We start from the raw sequence: 22,385 nt of genomic DNA, 5'->3' as shown, positions 1-22,385 counted from the left end.
ACTGGATATCCTTCGGGACCCACCAGTTTCACATACCTTTAACGTGGCAGGGGAGCCTGCTGGGTCGCCCGGGTTTTGTTTCATAGAATCATAGAATTCCTACTGTGCAGAAGGAGGGCATTCATACTATCGAGTCTGTACCTCCCCCTGAAAGAGCACCCTACCTAGGTCCAATCCCCTACCCTATCCCTGTAACCCCACCTTGGGGCAATTTAGCATGGCCAGTCTATCTGACCTGCATATTTTTGGACTGTGGGAGGAAATCGCAGCACCCAGAGGAAACCCATACAGACACGGGAAGAATGTGCAAACTCCACTTCGTTATTCAATGTTACATTTCTGATAATGACTTCAGCTGATGAGTTAAGATCTCACTGCATCCATTGAAAGAAAATCAAGGGAATTGTCCTCGAATTCCCCATGTTGAGTCTTCAGATGTCTTTGAAGTTTTGAGAGTTTTAAACTTTAATTTGCCCGTGCTTCCCTGCATGTAACACGCATATACTTTGAACCCTGATTTGCAGAGGCACAATTACTAAACCCACACTTCAAGTAATCATCGTTATGCTGCTTTGTTCCTGTTTTCAGCTTTTTCTTTGTGAGTTGTTCACCAGAGGCCCTGGAGTTCACACCAGCACTGCTGGCAGCTGCAAAATGGAGGAATCTCTTTCACTCCCAGAACACGTGATGTCAGCTGACATGACCTGCTCTCTGCCACCGCTCCAGGCGGGAAGACTCCAGCGATTTATAAAAAATAAATCATCTGGTCCTGGGTCAGCGTGCTGACATCAGGAAGAGGCTTTCTTCCTTGATAGGCTCTGGGCCTGCACATTGCTGAGGCGCCACGCATGTGGGAATATCCGGAATTCTGAAAGCCCGTCGCGGGTCGTGCCCTTGGGCACTACGTAATGCAATCGGGAAGGCCGCGGCGCATGGACCCGCGATCGCAGTGGCACACGGTCCGCGATCCTTCTCACACCCACCCGCGGGTCGGGTCCCGGGTTTGAAAATGCTCTGAAGAGAGTAATTGAAGTTTATGGTGCCATAGTGGTATGCTGTATATAGTTTTTTTCTTTATTCTTTCGCGGGATGTGGGCATCACTGGCAAGGCCAGCATTTGTTGCCCAACCCGGATTGCCATTTCAGAGGACACATGCTGTTAACCACGTTGCTGTGGATCTGGAGTTCACGTAGGCCAGTTCAGGTAAGGATGGCAGATTTCCTTCTCTATAGGACAGTAATGAACCACGATCAATGAGTACTGATAACAGCTTTATATTCCAGAATTTTATTAATTGAATTCAAACAGTTGCCACTGTAGAATTTGACCCCTGTGTCCCCAGAGCATTAGCCCTCCGTGACATTGCCACCAACCCCCCCCGTGCTGACTTAGCACAATGACTAAGATTATTTAATAACATTGAGTTAGCCTCATGATAAGGTGATAGGAAAAGGGTTAGTCCAGTAACACAAACATTTGTGCCGGATGACTGATTAGTAGTCTGAAGTTTGAGTACCAGTTATGACAAGGTTGCATTTGGGATTTCATCTGGAACAATTTCTGCTATTCTAGCTGTGCCATCTGCAAGTGAGGAAAAGTCGACTCTGTTGGTGGTGTCGTGAACAGGGGCTTAACTCAGGATTAGGTTCCATCGTCCAAGAAGCAGGATTTGCTCCACCTTCATGTTTGAATGGGGTACACCTTGGAGATGTCTGAAGGCTAGTACCCTTGATCCCTTCTCAAGCACACCCCACACACACTGAAAAAGGAGAGTGGGCAGAAGAAACAGATGTCCTAAAACTCCAACTCTCAATTATGACTCGAGTAACTGGTTGTGCTACCTGGGATCTTGACTCTGCCGTTGTGCAAAGCCAAGTGAGGGGCCCTTTGGCTAGTGCGGTTTGGGGACATCACTCTTGCATACATGAAGCCTGGAAACAATGGATGAGGCAGAAGATCCTAACTAGTTAGGGAAATGGCATATAATGCTGAGACCAGGAAGGTATGTGACATCTGGGTCACTGTCATGACGCTTATAGGCAAGTGATCAGTCACCTGTGAAGAGTCTGGGATCTCGCAGAACGTAAGTCCCATAGTCATGAAAAGTCATCAACTTGGCAGCAAAAATCCTGTTTAGCTAGGACAGAACATGCTCGAGTTGATGAAGGAGCAATCAGAATTGACAACAATAAAGGAATTACTTGAGAGATTTTGGAATGACTGGAATTATAGTTACAGCTTTAACATAGATTAACATAGAATTTACAGTGCAGAAGGAGGCCATTCGGCCCATCGAGACTGCACCGGCTCTTGGAAAGAGCACCCTACCCAAGGTCAACACCTCCACCCGATCCCCATAACCCAGTAACCCCACCCAACACTAAGGGCAATTTATCATGGCCAATCCACCTAACCTGCACATCTTTGGACTGTGGGAGGAAACCGGAGCACCCGGAGGAAACCCACGCACACACGGGGAGGATGTGCAAACTCCGCACAGACAGTGACCCAAGCCGGAATCGAACCTGGGACCCTGGAGCTGTGAAGCAATTGTGCTATCCACAATGCTACCGTGTTGCCCTTTAATGCGTGAATATTTATAACCACAGCGTGATGCATCCGTGATTTCTGTTGTGCAATATGTAAACCTGGACTGCAGTTAGAATACCTGAATGATTTGTGTTGTCGGTGTTCTAAAGTCCTTTGGTTTTGGATGGCCTACAGGCTTCATGATCTTTTGGACTAATTAGGAATGGGTAAAAATCGATGATTATCTTCCTCAGTATTAAATTAACTTATGTTTTGTTGGAAGGGGTTTTCTGATCAAGTAAGGCACATGTATATAGTTCCTGGGTAAGAAGTTGCTAATTATGTACAACACAGCCTGGTGAAACCATTCTGCTATTTTCCACAGCAATGTGTCTGCACCAACCTTTCTATGCTACTCTCAAGTGAAGTTCCATTTTCTGTGTGTAATCCTTAAGAATTATAAAAAGTAAAATCAGGAGTAGGTGATGTGGGCCCATGAGCCTGCTGTGCTGTTCAGTAATATTGCTGGTCTCCCTCACCTCCACCTGCCTGCCCCATTTCCCCCCCATGTTACCATTTCAGAAGATGTTCATTTAGGAAAAAATACCATCCCAGAGGCAAATGTGAGGCTTCTTAGTTGTAGTGAATCGTGGACAATATTGAGCATGTGACTTCTTTTGAAGGGGAACTATACTGCTGGCAGAGGAACTTTTTAACCTTGGTGGTCGGCCAAATACAAGGAAAAGGACAGTGTGTTAATTAGCAGCCACCTGGCTCCATTCTCCCTACTTTTTTATTTTCAGCTGTGACGTTCTGGGGAATCGCAATAGAAATGGCAGCACGGTAGCACTGTGGTTAGCACTGTTACTTCACAGCGCCAGAGTCCCAGGTTCGATTTCCGACTTGGGTGCACTGTCTGTGCGGAGTCTGCACGTCCCCCCCATGTCTGCGTGGGTTTCCTCCCATAAGTCTCGAAAGACGCAGAATCGCCGAGCAGAAACTTATAGCTAAGTTCCGCACACATGAGTGCGGCCTCAACCGGGACCTGGGATTCATGTCGCATTACATTCATCCCCCACCATCTGGCCTGCAAAATCCTACCAACTGTCCTGGCTTGACACAATTCACACCTCTTTAACCTGGAGTTACCCCATCTCTGGATCTATAAAGATTTAATCACCTGCTAATGCTCGTATTCCAAGCATTGTCTGGCATCTTTGAATTTGTCTCTATATATGTTTCTGGAACATACCTCTTCATTCACCTGAGGAAGGAGCAGCGCTCCGAAAGCTAGTGACATCGAAACAAACCCATTGGACTTTAACCTGGTGTTGTAAGACTTCTTACTGATCTCACCCCAGTCCAACGCCGGCATCTCCACATTATTGTTAGAGTGCACTACATAAATTACATTCAACAAACATTTTATAGTCGTTGGACTACACTTTGTTTGCTTGGAACTTGAAGTAAGTGATAATTTGTTATCTGAATTAGTAATGGGGGTAAAATTTCTGTTCTTGTTAATTCCAGTGTAAAAGTATTTTATGAGCCAATTTGTTGAAATACTTAATCAATAAATTGATTTAGCTATCACTGGTATATAAGTCTAACTTGGGGTATCATTTCTTACTCCTATACTTATTTAGTATAAATAATCATATTCCTACCAAAGTATCCTCTCCTCCAACCCCAGTACGTCCCATGTGTTAGTTAAAGCAGAAACACGTGAAATAATAAGGAATTAACTTGTTTTCTGTGCTAGCTTTGAATCAAGATATGGACATTTTACTCCATTTACACAGCGGAAGGACTGGTCAGTTGAACTTCTGTGATTTTAATATGATCAGCCAAGCTTTGTTTCTGAAACTATTATGATAAACTTAGTGATATATGCTTAATAAGTCAGAAAGAATCATCCTATTATCAGCAAATTAGACTGGGAACTTTGGGTTCCAATCCAAAAAGGCAAGTCTGGCCTTGATTTCATTTGGTATAGTCATAACTGCATATGCAATCTGGTTGTCAAAGTTGAAGTATTATGCTGCTTAAATAATATGCAGGCGGTGTTTGCTGGAATCCATGTTGTTGTTGACTTTAGCAATGACCAAAATAGTCTTCGCTGATGTCTCTCAGATCTGTATTAGCAATGGCTTGTGGGCTTGCACATGTGATGTTGTATGTGTAAATGATTGTATGAGTTTCATCTCCTCCCATTGCAGATTCAAAATAACGAGGAACTACATGAGGATTCTTCAGACAGTAAACCCTGAGTGATTTGAGTGAGCAGTCACAGTGCCAATTGTTGCCCTCCAACAACAGTTGCTCCAATTGTGACGATTGCTGCAAAAACTGCTGTGGGAAATGCCTTAAAGAGTTGCCCTTGAGGTTCAGGTACTTTAACTTAGTCAATGGTTTAAGAGTATAATTGTTGAGAAACTCAATAAAGTTCTCTGATAAATCAAGCCAAGAGAGGTGTTGAAGAGGTTGGAAGGTGGCATCAGAAATATACTGAAGTTCATTGCACTTTAGAAGAAGATACTCCAGATTTGGTACACCTGCGAAAGCCTGTGAAGATAGCCGTGTGAGTTTGTTGTATCTGAAATCCAGTTCCGAAAGCTCTTTCAAGTCACTGAGGCTCTGATTGTCAATTACCGAAATGTAATTGTTTTGCAGGAAGAGTCTTCGAAGGCAGAACAATCCAGAAAATGTGTTGGGTTGAATTCTGGTGACTGCGTTGTTCTCTAAATGCAGGCTATGAAGATTAAGAAGACCTTTAAATGTGCCATCTGGCAAATTCTTCAAAGAGTTACTGGATAGATTGAGTACAGCCACTTCACGAAGGCCAACGAACGCTCCCGGTTTGACTTCCTGAATCTGATTGTTGTTAAGAGTCAGGACTTCCAATTGTACCAGACCACCAAATATGTTTTCTGAAAGGCTTTTGATCTTGTTGTACCCAAATTGGAGTTCCTCAAGAAACTGAAGTTCTCTGAATGTCCTATGCCTTAGTCCCGTGATGGAGTTGTTGACCAACCTAAGCACGTGGAGGTTTAGAAGTCCAGAGAATGTTTCTTCGTGTAATACAGCGATGCGATTGTGGGACAAGTCTAGCCACCTAAGAGACTTCATTCCCATAAAGGCCCGTGGCATAATGGTGCTGATCTGGTTGCAGCTCATATACAGCTTCTGAAGCTTTTGCAGCTTCACAAAGATGTTCCCCTTAATGATTCTCAACAGATTTCCTGACAAATCCAGTTCCTTCAGCTCTACCAAACTTATAAACAGTTGGGGCTGCAGGTAAGTTAACCTATTTCCCGCCAAAATAAGCTCTTTTAAGTTTGGTAAGTCATGAAAGCCCATTGCGGGCAAAACCGCCAGATTATTCCATCCCAGATTCAGGTACCAGAGGTGAGAGAGGCCAGAAAACAACCCATCTTCAACTTTACCAAAGTTGTTATTGTTGAGACTAAGTGAGCCAAGAGAGGGAGTGTGGAGGAATGCGTTTGGTACAAGATATTTCAATTTGTTCCTTTCCAAATGAAGGTGGACTAGCAAGTTCAAACCATAGAAGGCATGTTGCTCAACACTAACTATGTGGCTATTCTCCAGGTTCAAGAAGTCCAAGTTAGACATGTTCCTGAAAGCACGGGATTGAAGAACTGTAAAGTTATTAGAGTCAAACCAAACCGCTTTAGCATTGACGGGTAGATCGTTTGGAATGCTGGTAAGATAATGAGAGCTGCAGTAGACATTTAGTTCTTCACTGTAATCATCAAAAACGCAGGTGCACACACTGGGACAATGGAAATTTTCATCGTCTGACTCTTCCTCTGATGGCAGCTGTGATTCTGTTCTCAGTGGGATGAACCATAAGCAAACAATAACCGATACAAGGAGGAATTCTAAAAAAAAAATGCAATATGCAATCAGAGAATATAGCATATTCATATAAAGCATTTGGATAGGGCAGGCAGTGGCACAGTGGTATTGTCACTGGACTAGTAATTCATAGACCCAGGGTAATACTCTGGGGACATGGGTTCGAATCCCACCAAGGCAGATGGTGGTTCAATAAAAATCTGGAATTAAAAGTCAAATGGCTACCATGAAACCAGTGTCGATTGTCGTAAAAATCCATCTGGTTCACAGGTGACTCTAGAACCACAGCAGTGTGGTTGACTCTCAAATGTCCTCTGGGAGGGCAACAATTGCTGTCATGGCCAGCAAAGCCCACATCCCATGAACAAATAAAAATTAAAAAATTATAATCATGTCACTTTGGAAAAGAGAAAAAGACCATCTAGCACACAACGTATTATTCTGCTGTTAAAGTTCTGCTTAAGACCATAGGAACTGGCAATGCATCTTGAGGGCAATTAGAGTCTAATTGCTCTCAGACATACACTGAGCTTTGGGGATTCGTTTTTTAGAGATTTCTTTGCCTCTATAATGCTTGAATATGAAGTATTTTAAATATAATTGAGAACTGTCACCAGGTATAGTATAATAATAATTTTTATTGTCACAAGTAGGCTTACACTGTAATGAAGTTACTGTGAAAATCCCCTAGTCGCCACATGCAAGTTGTAATATGAAATCTCCACGTAATGTTTGCTATAGCAGAGGGAATTAATTTTAATTGGGAAGGATAACTATTTTATTCCAAGATACCATCTAGATTTAGAGCTCTGCTGAATTGAGGATTTTTCTGTTCCTATTAAAGGACAAACCGGAATTTATGTTTTCTGGAAACAAGACATCCCAGATTTCCACATTACGTGCAATCCAAGATTAACAATAACTATCCTCCTGATTGGTACTACGAGAAGATGATTGCAATCAATTTTACTTTCTTGAGTCACCTTAAAAAATAATTGTATCGAAAGATGTACCCACTGAGGATCCTATGGAGACAGTTTAAGTGGTTGTTAAAGATTCCACAACACAAATTGATAAACCTTTGGCAAAAGTATCAACCGAGGCCACCAGAAGAAAACCAGATTCACAGGCCATTCACCTCATTGCTGTTTGTGAGGGTGGAACACAATGGCCACTGCGTTTAAATGTACACAGAATGGCAGTAGGGTGGGGCGGCAGAGTTAGTTGCATGCAGCGCTAAGCCATGCAGGGGCTTTGAGTGGATCCAGTGATATGGTTAGCACGGGCTCCGATTCAAAATTTTCTGTGCGGCTCTCGCAAGGGAAAACAAAGAACAACAACAAAGAACAATACAGCACAGGAACAGGCCCTTCGGCCCTCCAAGCCTGCGCCGACCATGGTACCTGCCTAAACTAAAACCGTCAGCACTTACGGAGTCCGTGTCCTTCCATTCCCATCCTATATTTGTCTAGATGCCCCTTAAATGCCGCTGTCGTACCTGCTCCCACCACCTCCCCAGGCAGCGCATTCCATATATTTACCAACCTCTGTTTAAAAAAACTTGCCTCGCACATCAGTTCCAAACTTTTCTCCACTCACTTTAAACCTATGTCCCATACTACTTGACTCTCCTACCCTAGGAAAGAGCATCTGACTATCCGCCCTGTCCATGCCACTCATAATCTTGTAGACCTCTATCAGGTCGCCTCTCAACCTTCGTCGTTCCAGTGAGAACAGACCGAGTTTATCTAACCCCTCATCATAGCTAATGCCCTCCATACCAGGCAACAGAAAAGTGTGTGAAACACCAACACTCTGCAGTGTTGAAATGCATATTTTGTTTTAAATTTTCTATTTATTCTCTTTAGCAGGTATTAGAAAGAAGGTCGGCTTTGTCACTTGTCTGAACAGAATTCTTCCACCGTGGGAAGAAATGGATGGGGCTCTTTTCAAATTAGTTATTCAAATTGGTTCCAAAATCCCCAACCAAAAGGAAAATCCACCTCTTTGAATAGATTTGTAACCACAATTAGTACAACGTTGTGCTTTTGAATTTTTTTTTTCTCTCTCTCGTTTCAAATCTATGAAATTTTCATGAGCTAGCGTTACTGAGGGCTCCTTATCTTGGGCAAATACAACAAAAATTGTGGGAAGGAGTGAAATAAAGTCACACAACTTGTGCGCAATGTAGAAACCCCATCACAGGCTCTGGTGTAGCAAACACAAGTATTAACCCCACCCTCACCCCTCCCTGAAGAAAAACATCTTACCCACTGACTTGTGCATTTTGCTAAGAAGACTTTTCTATAAGAAAAAAAGTTAATTTCCCAGTTGTCTTCTGTCCAGGTCAAACTGATGCGGGTAACAAACTGTGTACAGAGTTGTCGCCTTATTTCAGAGGACTTCAGGAGCAGGGGATAACCTATTTCCACCAGTTAACCAGCGCAACATTGCAAACATCTCAGTCTTTTTTTTCTTATTGCAGGAATCTTTTTGACTCTCCCACTGCGTTGACGACCAAATGGCCATGAGCCAAACTGGGGTCAGCAGAAGAATAAACACCGGCACATGGTAAGGAAAGAATCAATAGTGTTTGCTTAGTTCATCCACATGTGGCAATATTTAGCTACTTTGCAGCCACAAAGCATGTTGCCAACACAATGTCCCTCTGGACACCGGGTACGTTCAGTGTAAACCTGAATCTGAAAAAAAAAATCACCCTGTCTGGCCATCAACCTATCGGGAATTATGCACATCTGAAATGAGCTTTAATGTGTGCTACTGGCGTTTCAGCATTTCCGTCTACCCATCACAATATTTACCCGTTGGGTTCAGTTGGTTATTTTTGCAGTAGCTCGTAAGGATTATAATAATTTTTATTAGTGTCACAAGTCGGCTTATATTAACACTGCAATTAAGTTATTGTGAAAATCCCCCAGTCGCCACATTCCGGCGCCTGTTCGGCTACAAGGAGGGAGGATTCAGAATGTCCAATTCACCATCAAGCACGTCTTTCGAGACTTGTGGGAGGAAACCGGAGCACCCGGAGGAAACCCACGCAGACACGGGGCGAACGTGCAGACTCCGCACAGACAGTGACCCAAGCCGGGAATCGAACCTGGGTTCCTGGCGCTGTGAAGCAACAGTGCTAACCACTGTGCCGCCCTAGGCTCTTGATTACCCTCCAGAACTTAAGGTGGCTTTCCCATTAAGGCTTAATTAACAGCAGGACAGTTAATTCTTTACGATATTCCTATTCTTCGAAAACATTGCACCCTCTGACCTGGTGACTTGGTTCATGAAATATGTTTATGTTGAAATGTTTAGCTTAAGGTTACTTTTTTCTTTAAAGCAAATTAGTCACCCTTGGATTTGAATAATTGCTTTAGTAAATAAATTGAATCATTCCAATTCCATTTACAATAACTAAAGGAATGCACCAGGGAAGGGCAATATAGTTAATTTGTTGATCTGTAACTACTTTATCATCCTGTTTGTCAGATACAAAACACCCTAATTTCTTATATTACTGTACAGCTTATGGAATGACTTGGGATGAATTGAGATGGTTGCAGCCAGCATGCATACTTAATTCTTGAAGAGCGTCAAAGCAGACTAGTGTGTTGTAATAAAATCTAATTCCACATCAGCACTTGCTTCAGTGCTGAAGTAATAGGAAGAGGGCTTGTTGTCAAGTACATCCAAGTGAGCATTCACCACTTTCTAGCTCCACCACACTCCACGATTGGGAAGATGATTGGAACGAAGACTGTACCTCAAAAACCTCAGTTCACTTCAATCATTTTGTTACGATTCTCAGTAAGCATCAAAATAAGTAGATTCAGAAAATGAAGCATCCAAAGTTATTAGAATCTTGAGACATTAAACTACAGAGTTGGCCGGATCGCATTTAAACATACTGCTCTCTACTCCTATACTGTTCCAAATCCGTCAAGCCATACCTGTGTGTCGGAGCCAGTTTTGCAAATTCAGACCATGCCAATCTGAACTTGCATACTTGACTAAAGTTAACAGCCTGCATTAACAGGAACTCTGGCCCTGATAATGTTCTGGTGATAACATTTAGTTAGTGTTCGGAAAGCACCTCTCTAATGGTCAAGGCTACTGATGTCAAAAAATGCTGGAAAGATCATGTGCTAGAGATAACACAGCACATGAGGGTAACATTGAAAGAATTATTTTGTGATGTTTAAAAGATTTCTCCCAATTTGACCCCACTGCCTTCCGATCTTGATAGTAATGATGCATGCTTTCTTTCCTCTGAGGCAATATGGGGAGGGTTGGCAGTCTATACAAATGGGGTACATAGAATCATAGAGGCCCACAGCACAGAAAAGGCCCTTCGGTCCATCACATCTGCGCCTGTCAAAAACAACCACCTAACCATCATTTTCCAGCACGGCCCATATCCTTGTATGTCTTGGCATCGCAAGTGCACATCTAAGTGCGTCTTAAATGTTATGAGGGTCTCTGCCTCCACCTCCCTTTCGGGCAGCGAGTTCCAGACTCCCACCCCCCTCTGGGTGAAAAAGGTTTTCCTCACATCCCCTCTAAACCTCCTGCCCATTACCGTAAATCTATGCCCCCTGGTTATTGATCCCTCCACAAAGAACAAAGAAAATTACAGCACAGGCCCTTCGGCCCTCCCAGCCTGCGCCGATCCAGACCCTTTATCTAAACCTGTCTTCTATTTTCCAAGGATCTACTTCCCTCTGTTCCCCGCACGTTCATATATCTGTCTAGATGCATTTTAAATGATGCTATCGTGCCCGCCTCTACCACCTCCGCTGGCAAAGTGTCCAGGCACCCACCACCCTCTGCGTAAAAAACTTTCCACACACATCTCCCTTAAACTTTCCCCCTCTCACCTTGAAATCGTGACCCCTCGTAATTGACATCCCCACTCTTGGAAAAAGCTTGTTGCTATCCACCCTGTCCATACCTCTCATAATTTTGTAGACCTCAATCAGGTCCCCCCTCAACCTCCGTCTTTCCAACGAAAACAATCCTAATCTACTCAAGCTTTCTTCATAGCTAGCACCCTCCATACCAGGCAACATCCTGGTGAACCTCCTCTGCACCCTCTCTAAAGCATCTACATCCTTCTGGTAATGTGGCGACCAGAACTGCACGCAGTATTCCAAATGTGGCCTAACCAAAGTCCATTACAACTGTAACATGACCTGCCGACTCTTGTACTCAATACCCCATCCGATGAAGGCAAGCATGCTGTATGCCTTCTTGACCACTCTATCGACCTGCGTTGCCACCTTCAGGGTACAATGGACCTGATCTCCCAGATCTCTCTGTACATCAATTTTCCCCAGAACTCTTCCATTGACCGTATAGTCCGCTCTTGAATGAGATCTTCCAAAATGCATCACCTCGCATTTGCCTGGATTGAATTCCATCTGCCATTTCTCTGCCCAACTCTCCAATCTATCTATATTTTGCTGTACTCTCTGACAGTCCTCCTCGCTATCTGCAACTCCACCAATCTTAGTATCATCTGCAAAATCTTAGTATCATCTGCAAGGGGAAAGAATTTCTTCCTGTCTACTCTATCTATGACCCTCATAATTTTATACATCTCAATCATGATCCCCCCTCTACTCCAAGGGAAACAACCCCAGTTTATCCAATCTCTCTTCATAGCTAAACTCTCCAGCCCAGGCAACATCCTGGTAATCTCCTCTGCACCCTTTCCAGTGCGATCACATCCCTCCTATAATGTGGATTCCAGAACTGCACACAATACTCTACCTGTGGCATAACCAACATTTTACACAGTTGCAGCATAATCTCCCTGCTCTTAAACTCTATGCCTCAGCTAATAAAGACAAGTATACAATTTGCCGCCTTAACCACTTTATCCACCTGCCCTTATACACTCTTAAGGGACTGGTGTACATGCACACCAAGGTCCCTGTGATCCTCGGTGCTTCCCAGGGTCCTGCCTCTCGACATGTATTCCCTTGCCTTGTTTGTCCTGTCCAAATGCATCGCCTCACACTTATCCGGATTGATTTCCATTTACCACTGATTAGCCCATCTGACCAGCCCGCTGATGGTGGTGGTGGCATAGTGGTATTGCCACCGGACTAGTAAACTAGAGACCCAGGTAATACTCTAGGATCCAGGTTCAAATCCCACCACTGCAGATGTTGAAATTTGAACTCAATAAAAATCTGGAACTAAAGGTCTAATGATGACCATGGATCGATTGTCGTTGAAACTCATCTGGTTCACTAATGTCCTTTAGGGAAGGAAATCTGTCGTCCTTATCTGGTCTGGCCTACTTGTGACTCCAGGCCCACAGCAACGTGGTTGACTGTAAACTGCCCCGTCAAGGGCAATTAGGGATGTGCAATAAATGCTTGCCCAGCCTGCGATGCCCACATCCCATGAACAAATTTTAAAAAATCTTCCTGTAATCTAAGGCTATCCTCCTCACTGTTTACTGCCCCAGCAATTTTCGTATAATCCTGGAATTTACTGATCAATTCTCCTACATTAGAGTCTAAATCAGTTATACAAACTACAAGCAGCAAGGGGCCCAACACTGACCCCTGCAGGACCCCACTGAACCCAGGCCTCCAGTCAGAAAATACCCCTCAACCATCACCCACAGCTTCCTGCCACTCAGCCAAATCTGAATCAAATTTCCTTGGAGCCCTGGTCACTTACTTTCGTTATCAGTCTCTCATGTGGAACCTTATCAAAAGCCTTGCTGTAGTCCAAGTAGACTACATCAAATGCATTTCCCTCATCTACACACCTAATCACCTCTTTGAAACATTCAATCAAGTTGGTCAGGCATGACCTCCCCTTAACAAAACCATGCTGACTGTTCTTGATTAATCCCTGCCTATCCAAATGCAGATTAATTCTGTCTCTCAGAATTGCTTCCAATAGTTTCCCCACCACTGAGCTTAGACTGACTGGTTTATCCCTTCCTCCCTTCTTAAACACTCGTACCACATTGGCTATCCTCCAGTTCTCCAGCACGCCAGAGAGGAATTGAAAATTATTATCAGCGCCCCTGTTATTTCCAACCTTGTCTCACTCAACAGCCTGGGATACATTTCATCTGGCCCTGGAGACATGTCTACTTTTAAGTGCCCCAGACCACTCAGAACCTCCTCTCTGTCTATGTTAATTAAAAAAATTGAATCACACACCTCCTCCTCCGATTTCTGTACCCCCACCGTCCCTCTCACTGGTGAGCACCAACACAATGTATTCATTTAGAACCCTACCTATGCCATGTGGCTCTACACACAAATTACCGCTGTGGTACTTAATGGGCCCTAATCTTTCCCTAGTTATCCTTTTACCCTTAATGTACTTGTAAAACTATTTAGAAATGTCCTTTGTTTTACCAGCCAGTATCCTTTCATGTCCCATTTTTGCTCTCCTAATTTCCTTTTTATGTTCCCTCTTGTGCGTTCTACACATCTCTAGGGCTTCTGCTGTTTTGAGCCCATGATATCTTCCATAAGTCTTCCATTTTCTCTTTATCCAATGCTGTATCTCCCTCGATTTCCAGGATTCACTGGATTTGCTGGTCCCACCCTGTTTCTATATTGAGACATGTTGGCCCTGTACACTTCATTTCCTTCTGGAATGCGTTCCACTGTTCTGTCCCAGATTTACCTCAATGTTTGCTCCCAGTCCACCCTGGCCAAATCATATATTTTTTAAAATAAATGTAAAGTACCCAATTCATTTTCTTTTCCAATTAAGAGGCAATTTAGCATGGCCAATTCACCTGCCCTGCACATTTTTGGGTTGTGGGGGTGAGACCCACTCAGAGAGGGGAGAATGTGCAAACTCCACACAGACAGTGACCCAGGGCTGGGATCGAACCTAGGTTCTGGGTGCCATGAGTATAAAAATTGGCAAATCATGTTGCAGCTGTATAGAACGTTAGTTAGGCCACGCTTGGAGTATAGTGTTCAATTCTGGTCGCCACACTGCCAGAAGGATGTGGAGGCTTTAGAGAGGGTGCAGAAGAGATTTACCAGGATGTTGCCTGGTATGGACGGCATTAGCTATGAGGAGAGGTTGAATAAACTCGGTTTGTTCTCACTGGAACGACGGAGGTTGAGGGGCGACCTGACAGAGGTCTACAAAATTATGAGGGGCATAGACCGAGTGGATAGTCAGAGACTTGTCCCCAGGGTATAGGGGTAAATTACTAGGGGGCATAGGTTTAAGGTGCGAGGGGAAAGGCTTAGAGGAAATGCACAAGGCAGATTTTTTTACACAGAGGGTTGTGGGTGCCTGGAACTCGCTGCTGAAGCAGGGGCGATAGTGACATTTAAGGGGCATCTTGACAAATACATGAATAGGATTTGAATAGAGGAACATGCACCCCAGAAGTGTGGAAGATTTTAGTTTAGACGGGCAGCATGGTTGGCACAGGCTTGGAGGGCCGAAGGGCCTGATCCTGTGTGATGCGCAATCAATTACTCTCAAGACGAAGTGATTCATAACTGAAGGCTTTAATCTGCTAGAACTGTTCCCCAGCAGCTTCGATACAGAAAGTGAAGGCTGCTGGGACGGCACCGGTTCTTGGAGCTATGTACATCAGCCAATGGTAGACTCCTGGGTCTAACCAATGGTCATCCACCTCTCAGGCACCGCAATACCTGGTACTACCACATTGTGCTGTACTTTTCTTTGTTCCTTGTTCTTTGTGAGGCAGCAGTGCTAACCGCTGTGCCACCATGCCACCCCAGGCTAAATCATATCTGATCTTATTAAAAGGGGTTCCCCCCAGTTTAGAACTTTGATTTCAGGCCTATCCTTGCACTTTGCCATAATAATCTTGAATGTAACCGAGTTATGATCACTGTCTGCCAAATGCTCCCCCACTGACACTTCCAACCACTTGCCCAGCTTTGTAACCTAAATTAGGTCCAGGCCCATTCCCTCTTTTGTAAGAACTTCTACATGCTGGGTAAAAAGTTCTCCTGGATGCATTTTACGAATTCTCCTCCATCTAAATCTTTCACACTATGACTACCTGAGTTAATATTGGGGAGGTTGAAATCCCCCACTATCACTACTCTATTGCTTTTACACTTCTGCTCTTCTATTTTTGTCGGACTGTTAGGGGGCCTACAGAACACTCTCAGTAATGTGATTGCTCCTTTTTGGTTTATCGGTTCTACCCATATGGCTTCATTTGAAGAGCCTTCTGAGATGGCATCCCTCATTGCTGTAATTGATTCCCTGATCTAAATTAAGACAACCCCTTCTCTTTTACCTCCTTCCCTGCCTCGCTTGAAGATCCTATATCCTGGAATATTGAAATGCCAATCCTGCCCCTCTGTCAACCATGTCTAGGATACAGTTGCATTAAAGTCTGTTACCATCCAGTGTCCACTCATAAGTACATTCAGCAGCGACCATCGAATAGTGATCAACATTGGTTGAATTTTTCCTTCTCATGACCAAGAGGCTAAATGTGTATCACTGGTGTCCCCGCCTAGAGTCACTAACGTAGTCAGAGGCTCGAGGAGCTTCGCCTCATCTTTTGATTGGGCACTTTACAGCCTCTTGGACACAACAGTGAATTCAACAATTTTGCATCATAGTCACTGCTCAGATTTTCTTAGATGGCAAGAGATGACAATGGTTCTACTGTGGTCATTTACAACTCTCCTGGATCCATATTTTGTTTCTTCTCCTATTAACAACTTTCCTTTGCCTGACTCCATCATCCCAGAATCACGGAATGGTTACAACGCAGAAGGAGGCCATTCGGCCCATTGAGTCTGCACCAGCTCGCCAACTGAGCAGTTTCCTTAGTATCATTCTCCTGCCTTCTCCATTTAACCCTGCACCTTCTACCTTTTGTTATTTTATCATTCCTGTCTTCCATTCTGTCAAGGACATTTTATCCCTGTTTCCATCCCCCTTTCTCCTTGGCTGTGAACTCGAACCTAAGCTGTTAAATTTCTATCTTTTATCCAGTTCTAATGAAGGACGATCACGCTGAAATGTTAATTCTGTTCCTCTCTTCATAGTTGCCCTCTTAGCTGCTGGGTATTTCCAGCATTTTTCTGTTTCCAGTCCAGCTAACGGAGGGATTGATTCCAAAAGTTGGTCTCTACAGTTTAATGCCACACCATGTGACTCACTGACCCACTGAGACCATTTAGCTTTGAGAGAATCTGACATTTGTTCGTGGTTCCAGAACATTGTAGCTATTCCCACACATCCATTACAAAAATACACCAAACTATTTATGGGAAGTGTTAAGGTTTGGGTTTGGGAACGGGTTTATTAGCTGGGTTAGACTTCTTTATGGGGCACAAACGGCGAGCGTAGTTACAGGTCGACATAGATCAGAGTATTTCCGATTATATAGGGGAACAAGACAGGGATGCCCGCTGTCTCCATTGTTGTTCGCGTTGGCAATTGAACCTCTGGCCATGGCGTTGAGAGACTCCAGGAAATGAAGCGGGGTGATTAGAGTGGGAGAAGAACACCGAGTCTCGTTATACGCGGATGACCTATTGTTATACGTGTCAGACCCAGCGGGGGGGATGATAGAGGTTATGCGAATTTTGAGGAGGTTCGGGGAATTCTCGGGGTATAGGCTAAACATGGGGAAGAGTGAATTATTTGTGATACATCCAGGGGACCAGAGTAGAGAGATAGAAGGCTTACCGCTAAGGAAAGTGGAAAGAAACTTCCGATACCTGGGGATTCAGATCGCTAGGAGCTGGGGAACCTTGCACAGACTTAATCTGACATGGCTGGTAGAACAAATGGAGGAGGACTTCAAGAGGTGGGACATGCAGCCTTTATCGCTGGCGGGCAGGGTGCAAGCAATTAAGATGATGGTCCTCCCGAGGGTCTTATTTGTATTTCAATGTCTCCCTATATTAATCACCAGGACCTTTTTTAATAAAATAGATAGGAGCATCACAAGCTTTGTGTGGGCAGGGAAAGTTCCGAGAGTAAGGAGGGGGTTCCTTCAGCGCAGTAGGGACAGAGGAGGACTGGCACTACCGAACTTGGGAGATTACTATTGGGCCGCCAATGTGGCAATGATACGTAGATGGATGATGGAGGGTGAGGGAGCGGCGTGGAAAAGACTGGAGAGGGGGTCCTGTAAAGGGACGAGTTTGGAGGCGCTGGTGTCGGCACCGCTACCGTTCTCACCTAAAAAGTATACCACGAACCCGGTGGTGGCGGCAACACTGAACATATGGGGACAGTGGAGGCAACAGAGAGGGGTGCGGGGAGCCCTGGTGGGGTCCCCTATCAGGAACAACCATAGGTTCGCCCCAGGAAGAATGGATGGAGGATTTCAGAGCTGGTACCAGTTGGGAATTAGGAAGGTGGGAGATTTATTCATAGATGGGACTTTTGCGAGCTTAGGAGCATTGGAGGAAAAGTATAAGTTACCCCGGGGAAATTTCTTGAGATATATGCAGGTGAGGGCGTTTACTAGACAACAGGTAAGGGAATTTCCGTTGCTCCCAACACAGGGGATACAGGACAGGGTGCTTTCAGGGGTATGGGTCGGAGAGGGCAAGGTGTCAGAGATTTACAGAGAGATGAGGGAAGAGGGGGAGGAGTCGGTGGGAGAACTAAAGGGAAAGTGGGAAGAAGAATTAGGGGAGGAGATAGAGGAGGGTATGTGGGCTGATGCCCTAAGCAGGGTAAACTCCTCTTCCTCATGCGCCAGGCTTAGCCTGATTCAATTTAAGGTGCTACATAGAGCACACATAACGGGGGCAAGATTGAGCAGGTTCTTTGGAGTAGAGAACAAGTGTGGGAGGTGTGGCGGGAGCCCGGCAAACCACGCACATATGTTTTGGGCGTGCCCGGCACTGGAAGGATATTGGAAGGGAGTGACGGGAGTGATCTCGCAGGTGGTGAAGGCCCGGGCCAAACCAAGCTGGGGGTTAGCTCTATTTGGAGTTGCGGAAGAGCCGGGAGTGCAGGAGGCGAAAGAGGCCGATGTCGTGGCCTTTGCGTCCCTAGTAGCCCGGCGCAGGATCCTACTCATGTGGAAGGAGGCGAAACCCCCCGGACTGGAGGCCTGGGTAAATGATATGGCGGGGTTTATTAAACTGGAGCAGATAGTTTGCCCTGAGAGGATCGGCTCAAGGGTTCACCAGGCGGTGGCAGCCATTTCTCGACTTCCTAGGGGAACGTTAGAGGGGAGATGGATGACCAGCAGCAGCGGCCCAGGGGGAAGGGGGGGGGGAGGGGGAGGGGGGGGGGGGGGTTTAGTTTAGTTTAGGCCAATAGATCATGGGGTTTTGTTACTTGTGTATTGTTAAAATTTTCTGATTTGTTATCGTTTCGTTTGTTTTGTAAGAGGGAAAAATGTTGTTTGGAAAAAATTTTCAATAAAATATATTAAAAAAATTTAAAAAAAATACACCAAACTGATGGAGAGACGAGCAATGACTTGCTCAGTGACCGGGCCTGTCACAATCTCAGATTGTCCCCAAGCGCTTTATTGCCAAATAAGACATTTTGAAGTGTAACGTAATGTAAGAAACGCAGAAGAAAAGGAAACCGGAAAGTTCCACAAATGGCAACGTGATCGAACCAGGTAATCTGAGTGCTGTTGGTTGATTGGTAAATATTGGTCAAGACACTGGGGAGAACTCCACTTCTCATCTGGCTGGCCTGATTTACCCCCCCCCCCCCTTCCCTGCCGCCTGACAGGGCAGCCTCTGTTAAATTGGCAGCTGGCGACTTTCAAGTGCCCAGGGTACCCGCCCTAAACAGGGGTTTGGCCCCTTGAATATGCTAATTAGGGATGTGCACTTGTTTTTGAGATCCAACACCAAATTTAGCAAAAAACTGAATGGAGCACGTGCTGCACATGCCCCGCCCTCTTTCTCTTGGTCTATAGGAGTCCAAATTGTTCTTAAAGGGACCCCTCAACATTTCCAAATGGGAGGAGAATTTGGGGTATTTTCACCAACTGGAATACGGAGCATTGAGTAGTAGCAGCGTGAGCTACTGTCAACGTGAGATCGATCACTCCCTGCACGCACCCCAAAACTTTCTCCTGACTAGCAAGCTGGGATTGGATCTAGTATGTCTCTTTTTTGGGGGGGACCATGAATTGGATTCCATTTGAATTTGATTTGGTTTTGGAGCAAGGCAATAGATTGACGGCTCGCCCCATGCTCTCTGCGCATTGGCTTTGTGGCTCTGAGAATGCAATAACATTTTTTTAAAAAGCAAATTGTACTAGGCAATGGTAAAGTCACAGTAGTACCAGGTGACCATAGACTGCTTTCCTCTTTGCGGGGAAGAGTTGACTGGTGGTGATTTCACCTTTGGATTACCACCACACCTCAGGCGAAGGGCAAGGTTGAGAAGATAACCTCAGCTGGTATGGAAATTGAACCCACGCTGCTGGCTTGGCTTTGTATCACAAAGCAGCTGTCTAGTCAACCGAGCTAAACCAACCCCCACTATACTGCGTGCAGATCAAAGAGCGTCTTTCACCGAGTTGAGGTTCCCCCAGCGACAGTTGAGGTTTGTCTTGGTGTGCGCCTCAGTGAACAGCCCGTAAAGCACAGAGTCCTGCGTCACGGAGGTGCTCAGGATGAACCGCAACAAAAACCACCTCGCCTCCCTTCAGACCTTCTTTGCAAAGGCACATTTCACAAGGAGGTGCACAACGGTCTCTTGCCCACCACAGTCAGCTCGAGGGCAACGTGTGGATGGGGTGAGATTCCGGGCTTGTAGGAATGATTTGACAGGAATGGTCTTTCTCACCGCCAGCCAAGCTAGGCCTTGGTGCTTGTTTGAAAGTTCTGGTATGAGGCATTCTGCCAAATGACATTTGACCACTTGACAACCATCCCCTTTTTCCGAAGGGCCTCCAGGGTGTTACGTCAGGACCACTGCCGGATGGACTTGTGGTGAAAGTGTTTCTCTGCATAAAGATTTCCATGAGGGACAGGTGCAGCATTCCACAACACTGTATTCAGACTCATCCTTTGCAACACTGGGCAGAGATGGAACGAGTTGCAAAGATGGAACGAGTTGCAAAGAGTTGTCCGCGACCGAGTTTTTGCAGACTGGCGCACTAAAGCTTGGAGCTGCTGCTGCAGAGGCATAATGGGGAAAGGTCGCTGTTAAAGACCTATCCGCCATAGTGCACCGAGGGGCTAGGAATTGTTTAGAACCCCTCGGGGGACTGTATGACTCGCATTGAATGTAGATGGTGAATATTACATGTGTTGCAAATGTATTGAAACACCTCAGAGAGCAACATGATCTACTGGGGCAGCAAGGTGGCACAGTGGTTAGCACTGTTGCCAAACAGCATCAAGGCCCAAGTTCAATTCCAGCTTTGGGTGACTGTCTTTGTGGAGATAGCGCGTTCTCCCTGTGTCTGCGTGGGATTCCTCCGGTTTCCTCCCACAGTCCAACAATGTGAAGGTTAGGTGGATTGGCCATGCTAAATTGGCCCTTACTGCCCAGGGATGTGCAGGTTAGGTGGGGCTTGGGGGTTAGGGTGGGGAAGTGAGCCTCAGTAGGGGGCTCATTCTGAGGGTTGGTGGAGATTTGATTGGTCAATTGGCCTCCTTCTGTACTGTAGGGATTCGATGATTCTATGGTTCTGTTTGGAAAATTTGAATTTCATTGCACCTTCTCTGCTGATCATTTTAAAATGTTTGCAATGTTCCTTTTGATATATTTTGAACAAAGTATATTCTTGCAAAAAAATACAAGCTCTATCTTGACACTGGAAACTGTTGACTGCAGCTGGCTGGTTCTATAGAAATGAAGCAAAAGAATGGCTGTACCTCGTGCCTTCCTCTTTGTGTGTAAGTGTGTCCTCCGCAGCAACACTGTATATGCACGTTCGTTGTAACATCATCTCTCAAAAATAGTGCCACAAACTTGAAAGTATTGATGATATACATATTCTATTTGTTTGGTCCTCAATCATCCCTTCAAATAGGCTTGGGGATAGCTTAGCCGTCGCCTCGCTGAGCACTTGTAGGCGGGTCCTGTTGGGGTGGAGGTCAATCTCTCCACCCTGCGCCTTGGTGTGGCGGGGGGGGGGGGGGTCCTGCTGGTGTTTTTGACCCTGGAGAAGGTGACGTTTGAGCTGAGGAGGGGGGTGAGGGCGAAGGAGGGGTTCTACAATTGTTAGGGTTTGTTCATTATGTACTTTAAGGAGTTGGTTACCGTTAACCGCTGAGGGGGTGTTCGGGGGGGGGGGGGGTTCTTGGATTTGGTGGAATTGTTTCTTTTTATATATCGTTGGGGTTCTTTTTTTTCTTTTGTCTGGTGAAAATGATTAAAATGTGTTGATTAAAAATATCTTTTTAAAAAGTTTGGGGATTGCTTGGTTACTCTTACCTCGGTCACTAAGGGAAGATTTGCTTTTTTAATAATAATATAACGAGCTTTATTGTCACAAGTAGGCTTACATTAGCACTGCAATGTATTGTCACAAGTAGGCTTACATTAGCACTGCAATGAACTGACTGTGAAAATCCACATTCCGGCGCAGGTTCAGGTACGTGGAAGGAGAATTCAGAATGTCCAATTCACCTAACAAGCACGTCTTTCGGGACTTGTGGGAGGAAACTGGAGCACCCGGAGGAAACCCACGCAGACACAGGGAGGACGTGCAGACTCCGCACAGATAGTGACCCAAGCCGGGAATCGAACCTGGGACCCCGGAGCTGTGAAGCACTGTGCTACTGTGTGTCTTAAAGGGGTATGTGACAAAGCTTCTCCAGATAGGTTCCTGGAACGGGACTGTTTCGCAAGAAGACTTTCATTCGGTTGGGCCTATATTCTCTGAAGTTTAAAAGATTGAGAGGTGATCGCATTTGAGTCAGTTCCTGGTGCAAAGCCAACTTCTCAACTTTTGCTTTGAAATGTAAAAATTAGACATTGCTCAAACCAAAATAAAAACTGTTCCCTGAGAAAAGCG

General features: G+C 45.1%; 1 protein-coding gene and 1 long non-coding RNA gene across 2 annotated transcripts; one reads left to right on the top strand and one right to left on the bottom strand.

Annotated features, from left to right (window-relative positions):
- Positions 1-170: 170 nt before the first annotated feature.
- Positions 171-8,859, bottom strand: igfals (insulin-like growth factor binding protein, acid labile subunit). The gene is made up of 2 exons (XM_072481687.1): positions 8,680-8,859; positions 171-6,432 (listed from the first exon to the last, which is right to left on the bottom strand). Exons 1-2 carry the CDS (start codon positions 8,693-8,695, stop codon positions 4,625-4,627), a joined length of 1,824 nt encoding a protein of 607 aa, XP_072337788.1. The 5' UTR covers positions 8,696-8,859; the 3' UTR covers positions 171-4,624.
- Positions 8,843-22,381, top strand: LOC140394426 (uncharacterized). The gene is made up of 3 exons (XR_011935877.1): positions 8,843-8,980; positions 21,200-21,261; positions 21,957-22,381. It is a non-coding gene; the product is annotated as an uncharacterized lncRNA (long non-coding RNA).
- Positions 22,382-22,385: the final 4 nt, after the last annotated feature.

Source organism: Scyliorhinus torazame, chromosome 17, assembly GCF_047496885.1.
Source record: "Scyliorhinus torazame isolate Kashiwa2021f chromosome 17, sScyTor2.1, whole genome shotgun sequence".
NCBI lineage: Eukaryota > Metazoa > Chordata > Chondrichthyes > Carcharhiniformes > Scyliorhinidae > Scyliorhinus > Scyliorhinus torazame.
This window is presented reverse-complemented; position numbering and strand designations above follow the sequence as displayed.